The 21,264-nt window shown below is 39.7% G+C and overlaps 1 protein-coding gene across 1 annotated transcript in view; it reads right to left on the bottom strand.

Moving 5' to 3' along the window:
• LOC124607181 (zinc finger protein sdz-12) overlaps positions 1-21,264 on the bottom strand; it is a 70,714-nt gene that overhangs the window by 31,306 nt on the left and 18,144 nt on the right. Inside the window, exon 3 of the mRNA XM_047139398.1 lies at positions 10,976-11,216. Within this exon, the coding sequence (XP_046995354.1) occupies positions 10,976-11,216 (241 nt within the window). The remainder of the gene's footprint in view (positions 1-10,975; positions 11,217-21,264) is intronic.

Here is a 21,264-nt window from a genome sequence, read left to right as displayed (position 1 = left end):
TGTCAACCAAATGGGGTGTGATCTTTCAAATTTACGTTCAGCCTCTGTGTAAGTCAACCAGTCCAGGGTCTTGTACTCCATGATTTTCTGCTCCTTTTGGAATACTAGGCAGTCTGGCAAGCAGGGGGAGTGGTGCTCTCCACAGTTGATGCAAGTGGGAGGAGGTGCACATGGAGTATCTGGATGCAGTGAATGTCCGCAGTCTCAAAATGTGGTGCTGGAAGTGCAGCGGGTAGTCATGTGCCCAAACTTCCAGCACTTGAAGCACAGCATAGGGGGAGGGACATATGGTTTAATGCCACAGTGGTAAACCATCACCTTGAACTTTTCAGGCAATGAATCACCCTCAAAGGCCAAGATGAAGGCACTGGTAGCAACCCTGTTGTCTTTCGGTCCCCTGTAAAAGCACCAAATGAAATGAACACCCCGCCATTCTAAAGTGGCACGGGGCTTGTCGTCAGACTGCAAGAGGAGATCGTGATGGAAAATAATCCCTTGGATCATGTTGAGGCTTTTATGGGGATTGATGGAAACAGGAATATCACCTAGCTTGTCACAGATAAGTAATTCTCAGGATTGGGCTGGGAATGCTGTCTGAATCAAGACGGCACTGTTTCGCATTTTGGACAGCGCTGTCACTTCTCCAAACTTATCCTCAAGGTGTTCAGAGAGGCTTCATAGGTAGAAAGGAGTCCCCATCAGTTCTGCTACAGACTAAAAACAGAGGCGAATATGGCTCTCTCCATTCTGTAGCCCTACGTTTCTCTCATGCCGTAGCGAGGAAGGGAAACGATTTAGGGTCACACCTGTTGGCATTGTATTCGGTCTTGCCCTTCTTAGAGACTTGCTGGTGACTGTATGACACCAGCAAGAGACGACTTAGTTCGCTTCATTGTGGGTCATCTGCCCTGATGCCACCCACTCCGATCAGGGGCTCTCCCCATGGGTGCTACCCAGCCACAGCAAAGGCCGACTGACATGATGGCCATTGATGGGAGTCTTGATGCCCCAGGAAGACAGGCATCTACTCCTTGGCATACACGGGGAGTTTACAGCTCAGGCATCAGCAGTGTGATCCCTGTGTTGTCCGGGGGCAACCACCAAATGGGTACATGATGGCCCCACCACAACGGACTGGCTGCCGTGATGGATATTGGGTGCAGAGAAATCCAATACTGTCATGGGGGTGAAAGAGGACAGGAGACAATGGAAGAAGATGACATATCCCGAACAGTGTCCTCGCCCAAATAGTTGAATCGCAGGTGGAAATGCAAAGCCATGACAAGAGATTCAGGAGATCAAATCTAACAGCACTATGGATAATTTGTGCACGATGTAAGGCGTCCTTCTCCATATGGCCCACACTTCTCTAGAATTTTGAAAGTGGCAGGTCAAACCATAGAATAGGACCTGAACTCATAGGTCTGAAAAGTGAGAGACTCCTTTTAGTGGTCTCTTACGACAGGCAGGAATACCTCGGGCCTATTCTAACACCCGGACCTGCAGGCGGTGCTCAGCAATGGCTGATTTAGTTACCTGTCTTAGTCGGGTGTGCCTCTGAAGTTCTTTGCATCTGATGTCCACTGTCCTAGTTGTTTGGTCAATGTACAACATGCTACACTGGCAAGGTATATTACAAATTCCTGGTTTTCATTGTCACAGGTCATTTTTCATGGTTCCCATTAGTCCTCTTTTGGTAGGTAAACAGAATATACACTTGATGATGTACTTCCAGAGAATCCTGCTGATTTTGGGAGAAACAGATTCCACATATGGCAGGCACACCACAGTCTTTGTCACATCTTGCTATTCTTCTAGGTCGTGCGGCAGAGTGGCTGTGTATCCATTCTTACGGAACACTGATCACAGATGCTCTTTTTCTACTGCCAAACTATCTGAGTCTGACAAGGTGTGTGCCCTGTGGACCAATGTCTTCATGAACATGAACTTCCGCACTGGGTGATGACAGCTGCTGGCTTGCAGGCATAAATCAGTGTGTGTAGGTTTGCAATACACACTGTGGTCATCTGAGCATTTGCCCCCCTTTTAACAAGTGTATACATAAATGGCAACTGCCCATCCTTTTCCAGTTATGTGCTGAACTTAATAATTGGTTGACATGAATGCACATGTTCCAGGAAGTCACTGATCTTATCTCCACCATGAGGAGCACCCAGCAGATCTCCGGTGAGTTTCTTCTGCCACATTTGGTGGAAGGGCATTGACTACTTGCTCCACCGCACTGAATGAAACCTGAAATGGGCACATTTCTAGGGGCCACTAAGAAGCTGAGACCCCTGCTGTGTACCTTTAGAGTAGTGTCAGCAAACTTATTGCCACTTATGTTAATCACAGAGTGAGTGTTCTTCATCTGCTGTGTTTTTCCATTCATGCAGTCAAACATTGCAGACTGGCATGCTGTGACATTCTTCTTGGTATACACCAATAGAGACCAGGAGGCACTGTCTACCCAGTCTCAATCTTGAGCTGCTAAGGTGGCTGCCATATAAAGGTGAAGGTGTAAAAACTCCCTAGCTACCACGTCTACCCTGTGGTGCATACCTCGCAAGTGCCATGTTTGCCTGACATTTTATCTCGTTCACCATTCTGGAGTAAATGAGATGCTTAATTCTGGTGAAAACTGGTGCTACATCACCATCTTGACATCTCAGCAGTAAAGTGAGAGAACTCAGCATCCTCCCTTTCCTCTGTTAAAGCTTGTCCAGCTTCTCGGTATTTTGGTACATCTTGTGCCTGTAGAACCTCTTGATGTAATTCATCAGACTTTCCCAGTGATCAATGACATCTCAAGTCTCAGGTATGCTCTCGGATTTCAGCATCATTCCTCTATATTTTAACACCATGACTAGTCACATCTTCATCAGATGCTACCCTAGACTGCTCGTCGATTGGAACAGCTCCAGCATTTAGACCCATGCTCTTCCACATTCTCCATTATCGGTTCCAGGCTTTCCATCTGCGGTCCATTTCTGCTACCATCACATCAACTCAAGAGCAACAAACAAGATAAAATGTCAGGCGAGTACGGCACTTGTGAGAGAGGGGATCTGGGATTCGTGCCACAACCTAGACCAAAGTGAGCTTTTATACCTTCACCTGTACGTGGAGACCTCCTAAGTTGAAGACTGGGACTGGGTAGAGAGTGTCCTCCTGGTCTCTAGTGGAGTAAGTGAAGTAAGAAAACATAGCATCTACATCTAGATCTGCAAGATACTCTGCAAGCCACCGTAGTGTGTGCGGCAGAAGGTACCCTATACCACTACTAGTCATTTTCTTTCCTGTTCCACTCGCAAATAGTGGGAGGGAAAAATTAATGCCCATATGCTTCAGAATGAGCTCTAATTTCTCATATCTTACTTTCATGGTCCTTATACACAATGTATGTTGGCAGCAGTAGAATTGTTCGGGAGTCAGCCTCAAATACTGGTTCTCTAAATTTTCCCAATAGTGTTTCTCAAAAAGAACCTCGCCTTCCCTCCACGGATTTGCATTTGAGTTCCTGAAGCATTCCATAACACTTACACGTGTTGTTCGAACCTACCAGTAACAAATATGGCAGCCCGCCTCTCAAGCTGTTCAAAGTCTTCCTTCAATCTGACCTGGTACGGATCCCAAACACTTGAGCAGTACTCAAGAGCAGGTCACACCAGTGCCCTATATGCCATCTCCTTTAAAGGTGAACCACTCTTTCCTAAAATTCTCCCAATAAACCAAAGTCAACCATTCACCTCCCCTACCACAGTTCTCACATGCTTGTTTCATCTCATATCGCTCTGCAACATTATATTTAAAAGACTTGACTGTGTCAAGCAGGACACTAGTAATACCATATCCGAACATTACAGGTTTGATCTTCCTACTCATGTTTACACATTTAGGGCTAGCTGCCATTCATCACACCAATTAGAAATTTTGTCTAAGCTGTCTTGTATCTTCCTACAGTCACTCTTTCCTGTTCCACTCACAAATAGTGGGAGGGAAAAATTAATGCCCATATGCCTCAGAATGAGCCCTAATTTCTCATATCTTACTTTCATGTACATCTTACTGTACGCCACACATCATCAGCAAACAGCCACAGACAGATTGCTGCCTATCCTGTCCGCCAAATCATTTATGTGTATAGAGAACAGCAGCAATCCTATTACGCTCCCCTGGGGCACGCATGATGATACCCTTGCCTCTGATGAACACTTGCCTTCAAGGACAACATACTGGGTTCTATTATTTAAGAAGTCATTGAGCCACTCACATATCTGTGAACTTCTCGGTAAGTCCACCTTTTTAGAGATGGTTGCATGACTTGGCTGTTCAATAGAGGATGTCAAACTGAGCACCTTTCAGCCATCAAATTTCCAACCTTATTGTATTTGGCAACCAGTTTCAGTGTTTTACTATGCCATTTTAAGGCCCCTGACCAATGTTTAGGAAGAATCTACCTCAGTTGCGATCAAAACAGGCACCAGCGATACTGGTATTAGTAGATACTTGCTAAAGTGATTGCCTTAACTATCACCTGCTGACTTAGGCAATGTGTCAAATGCTTTCCAAAAATCTAGAAATAAAGAGTCTGCCTGTTGCCCTTCATCCATAGTGTGCAATATATCACGCGAGGAAAGGGCAAGCTGAGTTTTGCATGAGTGATGCTTTCTAAAACCGGGCTGATTCGTGAGCATAAGATTCTCCGTCTCAAGAAAATTTATTATATTTGAATTGAGAATATGTTCAAGGATTCTGCAGCAAGCAGAAGCTAGGGATATTGGTCTGTAATTATGTGGGTCCGTTCTTTTACTCTTCTCATATACTGGAGTCACCTGTGTCTTTTTCCAGTTGCTTGGGACATTGTAGTGGGTGAGAGATTCACAATAAATGCAAGTTAGGTAAGGGCCAATGCCATAAAGTACTCTTTGTAAAATTGAATTGGGATTTCATTCAGACCTGGTAATTTATTTACTTTCAAATCTTTCAGTTGTTTCTTATTACTATGCCATCCACATGGGAGTTTGTCCTATGGTCAAGTGATGGTATGTTTGTACGATTCTCCAGTGTGAACAATTTCTTGAATGTAAAATTTAAAACTTTGGTTTTCATTTTGCTATCTTCTACTGCCACACCAGACTGGTCAACAAGGGACTGAATGGAAACCTTAGATCTGCTTAGCGATTTTACATAATACCACAATTTCCTTGGATTCTCTGCCAGATCTTTTGCTAAGGTGTGACAGTGGTAGATATTGTATGTTTTGGGCACAGCTCTGTTCATAGATGTCTGAATTTCTGCTACCCTTTACTTGTTGTCATTTCTGCATTCCCTTTTGAACCAAGAGTGCAATAGCCTCTGCTTACTCAGGATCCTCCAAATTTTGTTATTAAACCATGGTGGGTCTTTTCCAACCTTTATCCACTTACTAGGCTCATAATTCTTCAGACCACAATTTCCTTTATCCACTTACTAGGCTCATAACTCTTCAGACTAAGATTTACAATCTGCTTAAACTTTGTCCATCTTACTGTAACTAAGTGATGCCAGTTCCCTGTCTAAGTGAGATACTAATAACTGCTTATCTGCTCTATCTAGCAAAACACTCTGCTAGCCTTCTTGACTGATTTATTAACTTTGCAATGACTCCAAATGTACCCATTTCGGGTTACATCAGTTCATTGGAGCAAGTAGCCAACATATTTCCACCAAATATGGCAGAAAAAAATTTGCTGGGAAACCTGCAGGTACTTACTAGAACAAAGCCCCCAGAAAATACATCTCAAGTGAAGAGTGATGGCACTCAAGAGGCTCTGGGAAGACAGCGGCATCATAATGTTGCCAGCACACAAAGGGAACTCTACAGTCATTTTGCAGCAGGCTCATTATGATGAGAAAATGCATCAACTTCTGGATGACCCTGCTTACAGACTTTTGTCATGTGACCCAATGGACAAAGTGGACAAGAAGACCAGAGCTCTCTTGAAGGAAATCTGTGTGCCTGACAAGGTGACTAAACAATTATGAATGGGATTCTCAGTTCCATCTAGACTATAATGGCAGCTGAAAGTACACAAAGAAAGCATGCCAACACACCCAAATGCCAGCAACATTGGTGCATCAATGTATCCAACAGCCAAGTTTTTGAAGAAACTGTATTCCCGCATGTAGAGAAGAGTATTCACCACATCCACAACTTGGCAGACTCCTTGGAATATCTCAAGCAACTACATATCACAAAATCTGATATAGTAGTCAGCACTGATGTGGTATCCCTGTTCACTAGGATGCCACAGAAAGACTCATTTTAAGTGACTGCAGAGAAATTTGGTGATGCTTTGTTGGATCTCTTCAGACGTACAGTGAAATCAATTTATTTTCTTATGGGAGGCAAATATTACGAGCAAACAGAAGGTGTAGCCATGGGCATCTCTCTGTTTCCAGTGGTTGCCAGTATGTCCATGGAGAGATCTAAAAAGGCAGCATTAGAAATAGCTAGATAAAACCCATACGCTCCTTTGGGTATGTGGATGATATCTTTGTGATCTGACCTCATGGTGGGCATAGGATCAATGAGTTTCTGGAACATCAGAACTCGTGCCAACCAAATGTTAAGTTCACCATATGCGAATGGATGGCCTGTTGCCATTCCTGAACATATTTGTCAGAAGGAAGGCAGATGGCTCAGCTGACCACATTGTGAATGACAAACCTACATACACTGATTTATGCCTGCAAACCAGCAGCTGTCATCACCAAGTGCAGAAGTTCAGGTTTCTGAAGACATTGGTCCACAGAGCACACACCTTGTCAGACCCTGACAGTTTGGCAGTGATTAGTGTTCTGTAAGAATGGATACACAGCCAAACAAATTCAGAAGACCTTCCAACCAGCCCCTCTGCCACATGATCTGGAACAATAGCAAGATGTGAAAAAGACCGTGATGTACCTGCCCTATGCAGAATCTATTTCTGCCAAAATCAGCAGGATTCTCAGACATCACAACATCAAGTGTCTGTTCTGTTCACCTACCAAAATAAGAGGACTACTGAGTGATGTGAAAAATGACCTGCAACAATGAAAACCAGGCATTTATAATATACCTTACCAGTAGCATGTGATACATTGGCCAAACAACTAGGACAGTGGACATCAGATGAAAGAAAATCAGACTAACACAGACAAAAAAACCAGCCATTGCCATCGCTGTCTAGAACTCAATTATTCCATGAATTGTGATGAAATGAGCATTCTGGCAGATACTGGGTCAGTGTTATAACAGAGCCTATAGAGATAAAGTCGACAGAAAACCTATTGAATTGGGACACTGGATCCCAAATCAGTAGAGCATGGGATCCTGCACTGGAGTTGCTGAAAATAAAATGGCACAGCAGTAGCAGAACTCTACCAAAAGAAGAACTGAAGATGTGGCCTTGGGAAATGAGCCCAGATAGAGAACCAGGAAAATCAGACCAAAGATGGAACGTTGCACGGTGCTACTAGTGAGAGCAGACTGCAAAGGAAACACTTAGAACTGCACTGAACCAAAAATAGAACGCCATTGTGCAGACAGAAGCACAGGATCGAAGATGAAACACCAGCGCTCAGTGTGGCACACCAAACCAAAGAGGAAAAACCTTAGAACATTTCTAGCAGGAGTGGACAGCAGTGGGAACAGCTAGAACTGTAGCGGACTGAAAATGGAGCACCAGTCCACAGACAGGCACTTTGGTCTGAAGAGTAAACACCTGAGAATGCTGCTACTGGGAACAGACTGCAGACAGAACACCTGGAACTGACAATGGAAGGGGAAGAGTGAAGGTACAACTACTGTTTCACTTGATGAACAATCTGAAGCAGCACCTGATGAAGGTAAGGAATCATGTTATCGAAATATCACGCAAGAATTACGCTGATATCCAGCAGAATACCCAACACCTCAAGATGTTAACAGATTGCCCAGAAAGTCTCCAGAATTACAGAGTCAGAGAGAGGGATGAGAATGAGATAATTATATGGACATATGGCGTACTACACAAAAGTAAAAAGAAGTCAATGGAGATGAAAATGTAGTTGTAATCATATTTTCTAACCACTACTAAAAATTCTGAAGTTTTATTGCAGAATATTAACTGAAACTGCCTTGTTGTTGTTGTTGTGGTCTTCAGTCCAGAGACTGGTTTGATGCAGCTCTCCATGCTACTTTATCCTGTGCAAGCTTCTTTATCTCCCAGTACCTACCGCAACCTACATCCTTCTCAATCTGCTTAGTGTATTCATCTCTTGGTCTCCCTCTACAATTTTTACCCTCCATGATGCCCTCCAATACTAAATTGGTGATCCCTTGATGCCTCAGAACATGTCCTACCAATCGATCCCTTCTTCTAATCAAGTTGTGCCACAAATTCTTCTTTTCCCCAATTCTATTCAGTACTTCCTCATTAATTACAGGATCCACCCATCTAATCTTCAGCATTTTTCTGTAGCACCACATTTCAAAAGCTTCTATTCTCTTCTTGTCTAAACTATTCATTGTACATGTTTCACTTCCATACATGGCTACATTCCATACAAATACTTTCAGAAAAGACTTCCTGACACTTAAATCTCTTCTCGATGTTAACAAACTTCTCTTCGTCAGAAAAGCATTCCTTGCCATTACCAGTCTACATTTTATATCCTCTCTACTTTGACCATCATCAGTTATTTTGCTCCCCAAACAACAAAACTCATTTACTACTTTAAGTGTCTCATTTACTAATCTAATTCCCTCAGTATCACCTAATTTAATTCAACTACATTCCATTATCCTTGTTTTGCTTTTGTTGATTTTCATCTTATATCCTCCTTTCAAGACACTGTCCATTCCATTCAACTACTCTTCCAGATCCTTTGCTGTCTCTGACAGAATTACAATGTCATCGGCAAACCTCCAAGTTTTTATTTCTTCTCCATGGATTTTAATTCCTACTCCAAACTTTTCTTTTATTTCCTTTCCTGCTTGCTCAATATATAGATTGAATAAAATCGGGGACAGGCTACAACCCTGTCTCACTCCCTTCCCAACCACTGGTTCCCTTTCATGCCTCTTCACTCTTACAACTGCCATCTGGTTTCTGTACAAATTGTAAATGCTTGCCAGAAGTCATCTGAAAGGGTATATAACATTTTAACTGAAGAGAATATAATAGAGGGAAACATTCAATGATATGAATATAATAGAGGGAAACATTCCCGCTCCTGGGATTGGAATGACTCCTTACCCTCTCCCTTAAAACCCCTCTCCTTCCCTCTTTCCTGATGAAGCAACCGTTGGTTGCGAAAGCTTGAATTTTCTGTGTATGTTTGTGTTTGTTTGTGTGTCTATCAACCTCCCAGCGCTTTCGTTTGGTAAGTCACATCATCTTTGTTTTTAGATATATTTTAACTGAAGAATTAGAAATGAAAAAATTATCTGCAAGATGGGTACCACGACTCTTGATGCTGAATCAAAAATGCATGAGAATGGACATATCAGAACAATGTTTGGCCCATTTTAGGAGAAACGAACAAGATTTTCTGTGCCAGTTTGTGACCACAGACGAAGCCTGGGTGCACTACTATACCCAAGAGACAAAATAAGAGTCAAAGCAGTGAAAACATGCTGATTCTCCGACACAAAATAAAGCAAAGACAATTCCTTCAGCGGGAAAGGCAAGGCATCAGCGTTCTGGAATGTGAAGAGGATTCTGTTTGTAGATTATCTCCCCACTCAGCAAACAATTACTGGAGATACTATGCTAACCTGCTGGACAAATTGCAATAAAAGATATATGAAAAAAGGCCTGGTTTAGCAAGGAAGAAAGTAATCTTCCATAAAGACAATGTGCATCCACACACATGTGCCATCGCCATGGCAAAATTACATGAACTAAGGTATGAACTGTTGTCAAATTCACCTTATTCACCTGATATGGCTCTGTCAGACTTCCATCTCTTTCCAAAACTGAAAATGTTTCTTGGTGGACAAAGATGCACTTAAAACGAAGAACTGATAGCTGGAGTTAGCACCTATTTTGCAGGCCTGGAGGAAATTCATTTTTGAGATGGGATCAAGGCACTGGAACATCGTTGGACCAAGTGCATTAATCTACAAGGAGTCTCATTGAAAAATAAAAAAGGTTTCAGTGATGTAGGTACTTTCTTTCTATTTCATTCCAAGAACTTTTCAAACCACCCTCGTACAACATAATTGTGGAAATATGAATATGTCACAAGATAACTGAAATGTTTTAAATCACAAAATTTAAGTGTTTGATAGTGCATCCATTTTCAAAATGTCATGAAATATCAATAGCAATGTCCAGACTGTATAAATGTAAGTGAAGATGCATAAAAAATTCTTCATTCTGTCTCACAGCTTCATCATTCACAGTTATTCCTCCTCATGGTTTCAAAAACATTTTTATTTGTTTGAAGATAATACACAGTTGGAAGGAATAAGATTTCAGGTTACTTCCAGACTCTGAGAAGTTCTGTTTTTCCCTCTAGAAATAATAACACGTGTTACAAAGTGGGAATAAAAATTTTAAAGATTTGTGAAACTCAGGCAGTAAATATAAATATCTTACCATTAGATACTGTGGTGTCTATTCCATGAAACACAAATTGAAAAAAAGAAAGAAGTTAAAATTGTTGAAGAAGGACACACTGCTTGCAGTCAAATGTTACTTTAAAGAATATATTAAAAAAAAGAAAAAAAATCAAAGAAAGCTGCAGCTACACTACTTACATCAGCTATATATTTTGCCTAATATGGCAACATTGCAAAAGTTTGATAATAATGATTCTCCCAGTAAAGTGGTGCAGAAAATAGAAGAAAACAACACCAAAACAGCATAAATAAGCAATTTCACATCAAAGTGCTACGAAAAGTTATATTTCATAGTATTTCTGATTGAGCTTAATAATTTGCATTGAAATTTTTCATACGTACTTGGCTAGGTGAAAATGGAGTTGGTGCATCAGCCATTGATATCTCAACATGTGGTGTCAGAAAATGCATTGGTGGAGTAGCATTGTCAATGGATCTGGCACCAACTGAATCTCCACTGTCACTGTAAGTAGCAGCCACACTAACACCACATGTCATCTCCATAGGAGAGCAGTGGCCAGCTTGCATGACAGATGAAGCACCTGCCGTTCCTGGCCCTGGGTTGTCGAGATCTATACCATGCCTGAAACAAAATTATTCCAAGAAATTGAAAAGTAGAAAATCTACTGAAAGAGCAGTACATGTGTTCCATGATGTACACAGAATTAAGGATGCACTGGGCCCAAAAAACACAGTTTCTTACTGCTTATTCATCTTAAACATGAAATATAGGATCCCATGGACAAAAACAGGATAATAATTGAAAGAAAAGTTTAAACTTTGCAAATCTTAGGTTTCTGTTCCTGAAATGTGAGCGACCTGTGTTAATATTATGTTAATATTTTCAGACATAAAGCATGCAACTAAAAACTGTGAAAGATAGTGGTAATATAGAGTTCAGCTAATTTAAAATTAGTTTCCTTCCATTGTAACATCTTAAATTCTTCAGCAACAAAAAAAATTTTTTTTGAAAATATAAGTAATTGGATAGTCAGAAAATCTACTCACCACACAGTGGCACGGAAACCCACAAATAAAATTTATCACAGTTTGCTAGCTTTTGGAGCCAGTGGCTCCTTCTTCTGGCAGAAGGATTGAAGAGGAAAGAATAGAGGAAATAGGGCAGAGTTAGGAAAAGTCGCCCAGAACCTCTTGTCAGGGGAGACTTGCTGGAAGGGATGAGAAGGAAAGACTTATTGTTTGGTACTGCACCAGAAGAGATTTGAAAACCTGAGACCTTAAAGGAGGAAAACAGAGTAATATGCAATACAGACATTGCTGCTAAAACATTGTGCACGAGCTAATAAGAACAAAAAGCTATGTATGTATGTGATAGAAGTGGGAGGGGAACAGTGAAAAATTGAAAATGAATTATATAGGAAACTAAAATGGAGTGAAGAAAGGAATAATTGCTGTGAAGAAATTCTGAGAGCACAGAAATTAACGCAAATTAATGGCAGGTGGGTGGCGAGAACCAAGGACATGTTGTAGTGCCAGTTCTCATCTACAGAGCTCTGAGGAACTGGTGCCTGGGGGAAGAATCCAGATGGCATGTGTAGTGAAACAGGCACTGAGGTCTTGACTGTCATGTTGTAGAGCGTGCTCTGCAATAGGATATTGTGTGTTGCCAGTATTGACTCTCTGCCTATGCCTGTTCATCCTAACTGACAACTTGAGGCAGTCATGCCAACGTAAAAAGCTGAACAGTGTTTACATAAAAGGTGGTATATAACATGTGTCGTTTATATACTATCAAAGGGAGAGCCACCTGTGAAACGACACGTCATATACCATCTGTTATGTAAACAATGTTTGGCCCTTTATATCGGCATGACTACCACCAAGTTATCAGTTGGGATGAACAGGCACAGGCAGAGAGTGTATACTGGCAACATACAATACGCTGTGACAGAAGACCATGCTCTACAACATAACAGTCTTGACCACAGTGCCTTCCCCCCCCCCCCCCCCCCCTCCCGACATCAGTTTCACAGAACTCCACAGGTGGGAACTGGCACTGGCACTACAACATGTTCTTGGTTCTCACCATCCATCTGGCCTTAATTATGTTAATTTCTTTGGTCTCAGCATTTCTTCACAGCAGTTATTCCTTTCTTCATTCCATTTTAGTTTTTTATGTCTTTCATTTTCTGACCTGTCTATTTTTTGCTGTCCCCCTCCAACCTCTATCACATACAATGCACTTCACTTTTCTTTGTTATTAACTCTTGCACAAGGTTTTGGCAGTAATCTCCGTCTTGCAAATTACCCTACCTTCCACCTTTAAGCTCTCAGGTTCTCAAATCTCATCTGGTGTGGTCCTCAACAATGAGCCTTTTCTTCTCATCCCAACTGGTAAGTCCCCCCTGGGGGTTCTGGGTGATTTTTCCGAACTTTACCCGTCATTTTCCTTCATCCCTCTTCCTTCCCCTTCAACCCATCTGCAGACAGCCATTGGCTCTGAAAGCTAGCAAACTGTAATACCTTTTATTTGTGTGTTGTCCTGCGATCTTAAATTGTTTGTGTGATTTGTGGTGTTGTTAATGTATCTGTTGTAGGAAACACAAAGAGATGGTACTTTGTGAATACGTTGATACTATAAACAACAAAGACACAAACCACTTTCTCTATCATCTTTCCACAGTTCTTATCACATTACTACCTATTTCCTTGTTTGCCTTTGTCAACAGAACTTCTAATATACACTATGCATGTGCTCATGTCACAGTCAAACAGTACCTTTTCCACTGTCAATGTCACTCCAAACTTGTTGTCTCATTATTATTACATGTGACTGACAACATTTTCATTTACTACTACTACTACTACTACTACTACTACTTGTGAGTGTAAGATATACAAACAAATAATATGGCAGTCACAGTCCTGCCATTCACTACTACTACTTCTGAGTGTAAGATATACAAACAAATAATATGGCAGTCACAGTCCTGCCATAACATGCCTCACTATGCACCTTCAGCCAGCCTGTTCAAGGAACACTCATTTCCACTCATCCACAATCTCAGGCCCTGATCTGGTTGAGATTCATTGATGACACTTTCATAATATGGATTCAGGGTCAAAATCCATTTCCCCACAGCCCCGAAGCCTATTCTGCTATCCATTTTACTTGATACTCTTTGAATCAGTGAACAGTCTTTCACTTGATGTTGAGCTGAACATCTCTGATGGCCCCACAAAAACTTCCATTCATATATTTCTCACCAACAATAAAGAGTGCACTGCCAAGGGCACATTTTTGTGTGTGTTCAGGGTAAGCTTCATATGCTCTGAAGAATGTAACTTCAAAAAGTGCTACAAAGTCCAATTTTATGAGCCTATTTGCTGCTCAACACCATCATATATAAAATCAGATATGTAAAAGCTGTGGATTACTCAGAAAATATCCAACCCGACATGGGAAAAAAGAAAATACAGAAATGCACAGAATAATAAATGAAACAGCACAATAAATTATAACAACTTCTGCATTGAGGTCTGTGTAAATTGGAGGATGTCGGTTGGTAGCCACTCAGCATACAATGGTAGAAGGAAGAAGAAAGGAAGATTGTGGCTTGACTTCCTGCTGACAATGATGTCACTAGACAAGGAGCACAATCTTTGACAGTTTCATTGTTTGTGAAGGAAAACGGCTGTGCCCTTTCAAAGGAACCATTGTGGGATTTGCCTTGAGCAAGTTAGAAAAATCATAGAAAACCTAAATCAGAATGGTCACATGTTGATTAGAACCATCATCCTCCTGAAAACGAGTCCAGTGTGCTAATCACCGTGTCACCTTGGTCAGTATGCAAAGCCAAACAAAGTGTATTAATGCTTTATTGTACTATTATATGATATTCAGAATTTTGATTTGTTTTTCAGTGTGTCTGCCAATAAAGAAATCTTGCAAACTTATTGTAAGAATGAATATTAATAAAAGATGGGAAAACTTTGGGCACTGACAGTATTTCCATTAGCTATTTTAATGACTTTGGAATTCTGGTAGCTTCATTTTAGTTCTGTTCCTCAGCAGTCTGAGGAAAGACAGTTCAATCAGCATATTTTTCCAGAAAATAAACCTTGATTCTGAAATGTACCCATCTACTTCTACATTTTTTAAACCTTTATCTCTAGATTTTTTTTGCATATTTTTTAACTTCATATACAAATACAGAAATAGGCACCTTCTTTCGAGTGAACACAAAGATAAGTATAAACCTGCATATAATTTTGAACCAAAATTTGTGAGAGAAGTTACTTCTGTTCACTTGACACAAGGCGAAACTATTTCAGGATTGTACTTGTATAAAGTCAGTAATTCTCATTTTTTAAGAAAAAGGAACACTATTTTCCAATGCCTTTTGAAAAATAAAAATATTTTTCTCTAAGATCTTCACCAGCCTTTTAGCATACACTGCTGGACAGGGACATCTCTGAAGCTTTCTCATGGATTGAAATCTTGTTTACATGCATCCGTGTTGTATCTTCGTGTTTTCTAACGTCATTTAAACCTTTGATTAGATCACCATCTTGCTCTTCCTATCGCTTGAAATCAAGCAAAGAACTATTTTAGCCCACCTATCATTCATTCTGCTATCTACATATGCCACCCACATCTGTTTCATTTTCATCAGTGATAATTACATGTTCTACTCCACTGTGCTCCTTGGTTATACTACTGGAGTTCCTGTCTCTTCTGACAACTATCATGCATGTCTTCACTGCTTGGTGAGAAATCCTCAGTTTTTGAGTGGTTTTGCCATTCAAAATCTATGTCTCATGACCTTAAATCAAAACTGGTTATATAAACTGACAAAATTTTCATTTCAGGCATTCCACAACCTTATTTATGAAAACTATCGAATTTATCAAAAGCACTTCCAGTCTATTTTTATTCATCTGTTGAAATTCTTTTTCTGTCTTTCCAGTCACTCTTTTTAACTGCGCTAAAAATTAAAACTCATGGATTATTTCTACAACTTTGCTGTTAATCTGTACTATTTTCTTTTCACTATGTTAATTACACATTATTTCAGTCTTATTATAACTGATTTACAAATCTATTTTCAAACTTTCTCTATTAAGTTATGACAATACTTGTTGAAGGATATATACACTGGAATAAAACAAAACAAGTCATCAGAATACTGAAGCTGACTCAGGTAAGTATGTCTTCTTTTCCACACTTCATGTTCTGAAAACTTCCTCCATGGCTGTTAAGAATAGTTTTCGTGATATTGAATCTCTCTGTCTGAGTAATATTTTGCAAGCTTTTCTCATGCGTTTCATCTAAATACTGGTTGATAGCACTAGTTACAAACATCTGGCACAATTTGGCAGTATGTGGAAGAACCATTTTACTAAATCTTTATGTAGATAATAAATAAGTGTCTTTACAGGTACTATCCTCTTACTAAACTATGGAAAATCCAAGATGGAATACTGACAACATTATGGAAAGGATAGATTGTTACTCAGTATATTGTAGAGATGTTGATTTGCAGTTAGGCTCAACAAGAACACTGTCAAATAAGTAAGCTTTTGGCAATTTGACTGTGTTTTTCATGTGCCTATCTGCAACTCAACATCTCCGCTGTGTGATGAATAGCAATTTGTCCTTTACATAATACTGTTAGTCCCCTTACTAAGTGATTTATGTGAAGAACAGTTAGTATCACATTAAAACTGATATCTCTTTGAAGGGTGAGCATCATTGTAACCTACCACATAAGTAGACACTTTGAAAGGACTATGGTCACTGTTTTACCACTCAAGGGTGGTAGTTCTCTCAACTAACCACTTAATTGATGACTATGTTTCACTAGACAGCAAGAGAACCACAGTGCAGTATTTCTGCCATGTATTTATGACATGAACTGACACTTCATGCATTGTTGGTGTTTGTAATGGAAGTGTTGTGCATTTCTCTCTGTCTCTCTTCTTTATCAGGCTATTTTTGGTAAGTAATTGTTTATATTCATGTGATGACTTTCCATAAATCTACAAGTATATTACTTTTTATTCAAATCAAGTTTTCTACACTTCAAAGGTGGATTTCTGTGTGGTTAGTTGCTTAACCACTGCCCTTCACCATCCAGTTTGACTTGCCAAAAAGAATAATGGAGGAAGGATGTTACCGAATATTATTTGATGAAATTCCTGCTGGTGACGACAGTGATGAAAGTGATGACAATGTTCTGACATTCATTACAGATTGTGTAAGTTCTAGTCTTGTTTACAGCCATGTGTTGAGCAGCAGTGATTTTGAGGATAACAGTGAAAGTGATGAGAAAACTGAAAACAATGCGGTGCTGCTCACTATTCCATCAACAGTCATGATAAACTGGAGCCAAGAAACCAGTGTTGACAAAGTGTCTTTATGTATTGGACAAGCTGGTGTGGTTGCAGAAATAAAGAACAAACTGAACATAAAGCCAGTTGACTTATATTGTGAGTTTTTTGATGAAACACTAGTATTTCAAACCAATTTTGCATGCAACGCAGACAAGCATATCTTTTATCCCCACCAATGAACATGAAATAACTTTTATCGGAACAAATCTTTACATGGGACTCACTAAGAAACAGAGCTACAGAGATTACTGGAGCACTGATTCACACTTTCATGAAAGTCATACGTTGAACCTAATGCCAGCAAAAGGATTTAATTGCTTACTGAGTACCTCAATGATAATTCTGTGGCTCCCGACAGAAACAGTTAGAATCACGACAAACTATATCTGTTGCTAGATAATTTGAACAGAAATTTCAACACTGCTATACCACTTGATGATACAATGGCTAAATTCAAAGGCAGATCATCTCTCAAACAGTACATCAGACACAACCCTATAAACAGAGGATGCAGAGTGTGGAAGTTATGGGACGAATCATCATACATTTGATATTTGATATTTATACAGGCAAAGTTTCACAGTGTCCAGTAGAAGGCTTAGGATTGAAAGGGGTTAACCTAACCAGTGATCTTCAAGAAAAGAATCATATTATTTTTACGGACAATTATTTTACATCATATGATCTGTTCAAGAATCTAAAGTACAATGGTCTGTACACTTGTGGAACAATAAATCCCAGAAGGAAATTGAAAGAGGGGAATTCAATTACAGAATATGCAATGATGGAGTAGTTATCTTCTATAGGTGGAAAGACAAAAGAGCAGTCAACATGACTTCTACGTCATGCACCATCAGACATGTCCACAGTAACTCATAGGCTGAAAGATGGAACAATAACCAATATCATTTGCCCTTTTATATTGAAAGATTACAATTCCAGTATGAACTAGGTGGATAATTTTGATTGACAGAAGTGAGACCATTGTACAGACAGAAAAAGCAAGAAATGATGGATGAGATTTTTCCTTCACTGTTTAGATGGCTTTGTGACAAATGCATTTATTATACACAAGGAGACTGAAATGGAGCAGTACTGCAATAAAGGGTTTTGTCGAGAGGTGCAGAAAAGTTTGTTGGCTAAAAATATAGTTTCAGTGTTGCTGCTTCATTCTCTATTTATAAAAGTAATGTATCATCTCAGATCAAGGCACACAACCCATACGTCCACAAAAGTATTCACCAAAAAATCAGTAAACATCAGCCCATTAACTCATTATATAGAAGACATGAAGTTTTCAGTTGAAGAAAAATCATGGTTAGAATCCTAAGGATGTGTTCAGTGCACAAAGTACCTTGCACCTGAGAGCAGGCAAGAATTGTTTCAAGAGACATTACGAAAATTAAAATAAAGCTACGCCAATATTGAACCGCCAAGTATCAAACTTGTATCTGTAGTGGCATCATGATTAGCTGCTGTGACTACATTTGATGTTAATATTTTGTTGTAGTTAAGGTGAATTTTTCGAAACCTACTATAGAAAACATATCACAATAATAAAACTAAAGTGTTACAAGTTGATAAAATTTGAAACGTGTAAATTACTGCATGCTTCTCTAGAGTAAATTTTTATGGCATTTACCTGCCTGTCAAAGAGATATGTGATTCATGTTTGCTACTGTATAATGTTATATGGGAGACCAGGAACAAGCTTTTGAAAAGGGTAATCATAAAATCTATAGCCCAATGAACATTGTACTTCTATATACACTACGGCATTAACGGGGTACTAGCAGTGAAACACTGAGAATGGAACATTTATATTAAGTGCAACTCGATCATCTTGTGGTTAAGCGAAAATCTACGGACCCAAATCTCTGGGCTCGAATCATGATCAGTCCTACGATTTTTGTCTGTGACTTCTTTCACATCTGACAGTGTTTGTTAATCTGAAACATGACAAGTTGTAATGTAGTTTGGAGACCACCTGTAGGTTGCCTTATAACTGGGTGGGTCAGTCAGTTTCAGGTCGGAGAAAGGCAATGGCATATTACCTCTAACAGGATCATATCTAAATGAAAACTTCTTGATTTTCAAGCCACATCGTTTTGAATAAAACTTTCAAGCTTCCAATGGCTATCTCTACCATCGTCATCAGGAGTAAAATATCACTGACTGCTGGGGCTGGCACCATTTTCTGCTTATATAGGCACAACTGCAGCAGCTGGCACCAATCAGAGAGGGCCAAAATGATGCATGTACGAAAGGCAAGCAGTGCAACACACAGCAAAACCTGTCTGCTGTGGTACCAGTGATGTTATGTGGCAGAAGGGGCTGGCTCCACATCTGAAACTGCTGCTCTCGCCTCCGTACAAGCACCAAGCATCTATATCTAGCAAAGCACTAAGATCTTTGAACTGTTCTTTGGGTTGGTGACAGTTGTGCCTTTATTGTTATGGTCTGCAGCCCAAAGACTGGTTTGATGCAGCTCTCCTCGCACCTCTATCTCTTCATCTCCAAATAACTACTGCAAACTACCTCCTGATTTGTTTACTGTCTTCATCTCTTGGTCTTCTCCAAAACTTTTTACCCTCCAATACTAAGCAGGTGATCCCTTGATGTCTCAAATGTGTCCTATCAACTGATCCCTTCTTTTAGTCAAGTTGTGACACAAATATCTTTTCTCCCCAATTCTATTAAGTAGCTCATCATTAGTTACGTGATTTGCCCATCTAATCTTCAGCATTCTGCAGCATCACGTTTCAAGAGCTTCCATTCTCTTCTTGTCTAAACTGTTTAATGTCCATGTTCACTTCCATACATGGCTACACTCCAGACAAATACCTTCAGAAAAACTTTCCTAACACTTAAATCTATATTCAACGTAAATTAAATTTCTCTTCTTCAGAAAAGCTTTTCACACCATTGCCAGTCTACATTTTATATCCTCTCTACTTCAACCACCATTAGTTATTTTACCTTTATACACTTCTTCGCCACAAATACGAAGGGACCTAGGAAAATAAGCTACACATTATTATGGCAGGCCAAATAGCTCTTATTGAATGCTGCCCTATATTTCAAAGAGTCACAGATACATGACACTATTTTTAACATAGTTGTCAAGTCTCTGTAAACAACAGTGAGAACATTCTATCAATCATTCAGTTCATTGGCAATAGAAATCCACTCCTTGGTCATGAAGCCATTCAAGAACCACTGTGGATGTTCTTACAGATGCCGAAATATGAAAACTGCAGGGAACACGATCTGGACTGCATGCAGATTAGTGTCACCCACGTCCCTACAGCATCAGTGAAATTCTTGGCACAATTTCACTACAGCTGGATACAGCACTGCATTTGATCTATATACAGTCAGAATTTCACTGTGACTCTGTGTGCAATTTAGATGTTTTGCCCAAAAGTATCATACTGTCTCACAAATTTTAACTTTGGAGTATGTTTTCAATTGCCACACCATTTCGCTCCAACACTGTGATGCACCTATTATCTGTATTGCTGCAGAACTGTGTCAGCAGGAACTCCACAACAAAGCAGCACTCTTCTTCCACAAAGGGTCTCAGTGTGGGATGGTATGTGTGATTTACTTCCTGAAGTCCCTATGTATTAAAAAAATTACATGTGCAATATGGCATTCGTTGAGATACATGTAGTTATTATTATTATTATTATTATTATTATTATTTATTATTATCAATAATTCCTGCTTAAGGAGAGTGCTAAAATATAATGAATTTTCATGACCTTTTTTTCCGGCTCTCTCTTCTTTTTCCCCAAAAACTTCTCATATATTAACTGCTATTCATCTCTTCAGTCCACTTCTTTCCTGTTTCTTTGTAGCTTCTTTTCCTCCCCCTCATTGGTCACCGGGTCAAATTTTTGGTTTCTGATTTTTTTTCTCTGTATTTTTTCCTGTCCAACATGTCTTACGTGAAGATGTTTAGTTTCCCAAAGTCTATCATGGTTTCATTTACCCAGTTGGTTTTCAGTGTATTAGTCATCACTACGTTAAAATTTTTTTGGTCAGTCTTCTTCAGTCATCCTATGTATGTGTCTGCAGAACTTTGCTGATGTTGCTTGTAATCATCTCTGTCTGTTTGTACTGTTCTGTTGTTGATCCCTTTATTCAGATCCCCTGTTTCTGAACTAGCACATGGATCTTTCTCAGTATTTTCCTCTTTTGTTTTTCTATCTTCTTGATTTTCATTCTTCTCTTGATTGCTGTTATTTCTCAGGCATACATAGCCTTTG

The sequence above is a fragment of the Schistocerca americana genome, chromosome 3 (assembly GCF_021461395.2).
Source record: "Schistocerca americana isolate TAMUIC-IGC-003095 chromosome 3, iqSchAmer2.1, whole genome shotgun sequence".
Classification (NCBI taxonomy): Eukaryota; Metazoa; Arthropoda; class Insecta; order Orthoptera; family Acrididae; genus Schistocerca; species Schistocerca americana.
Note: the sequence above shows the minus strand (reverse complement) of the source record. Positions and strands in the feature narration are given on the sequence as shown.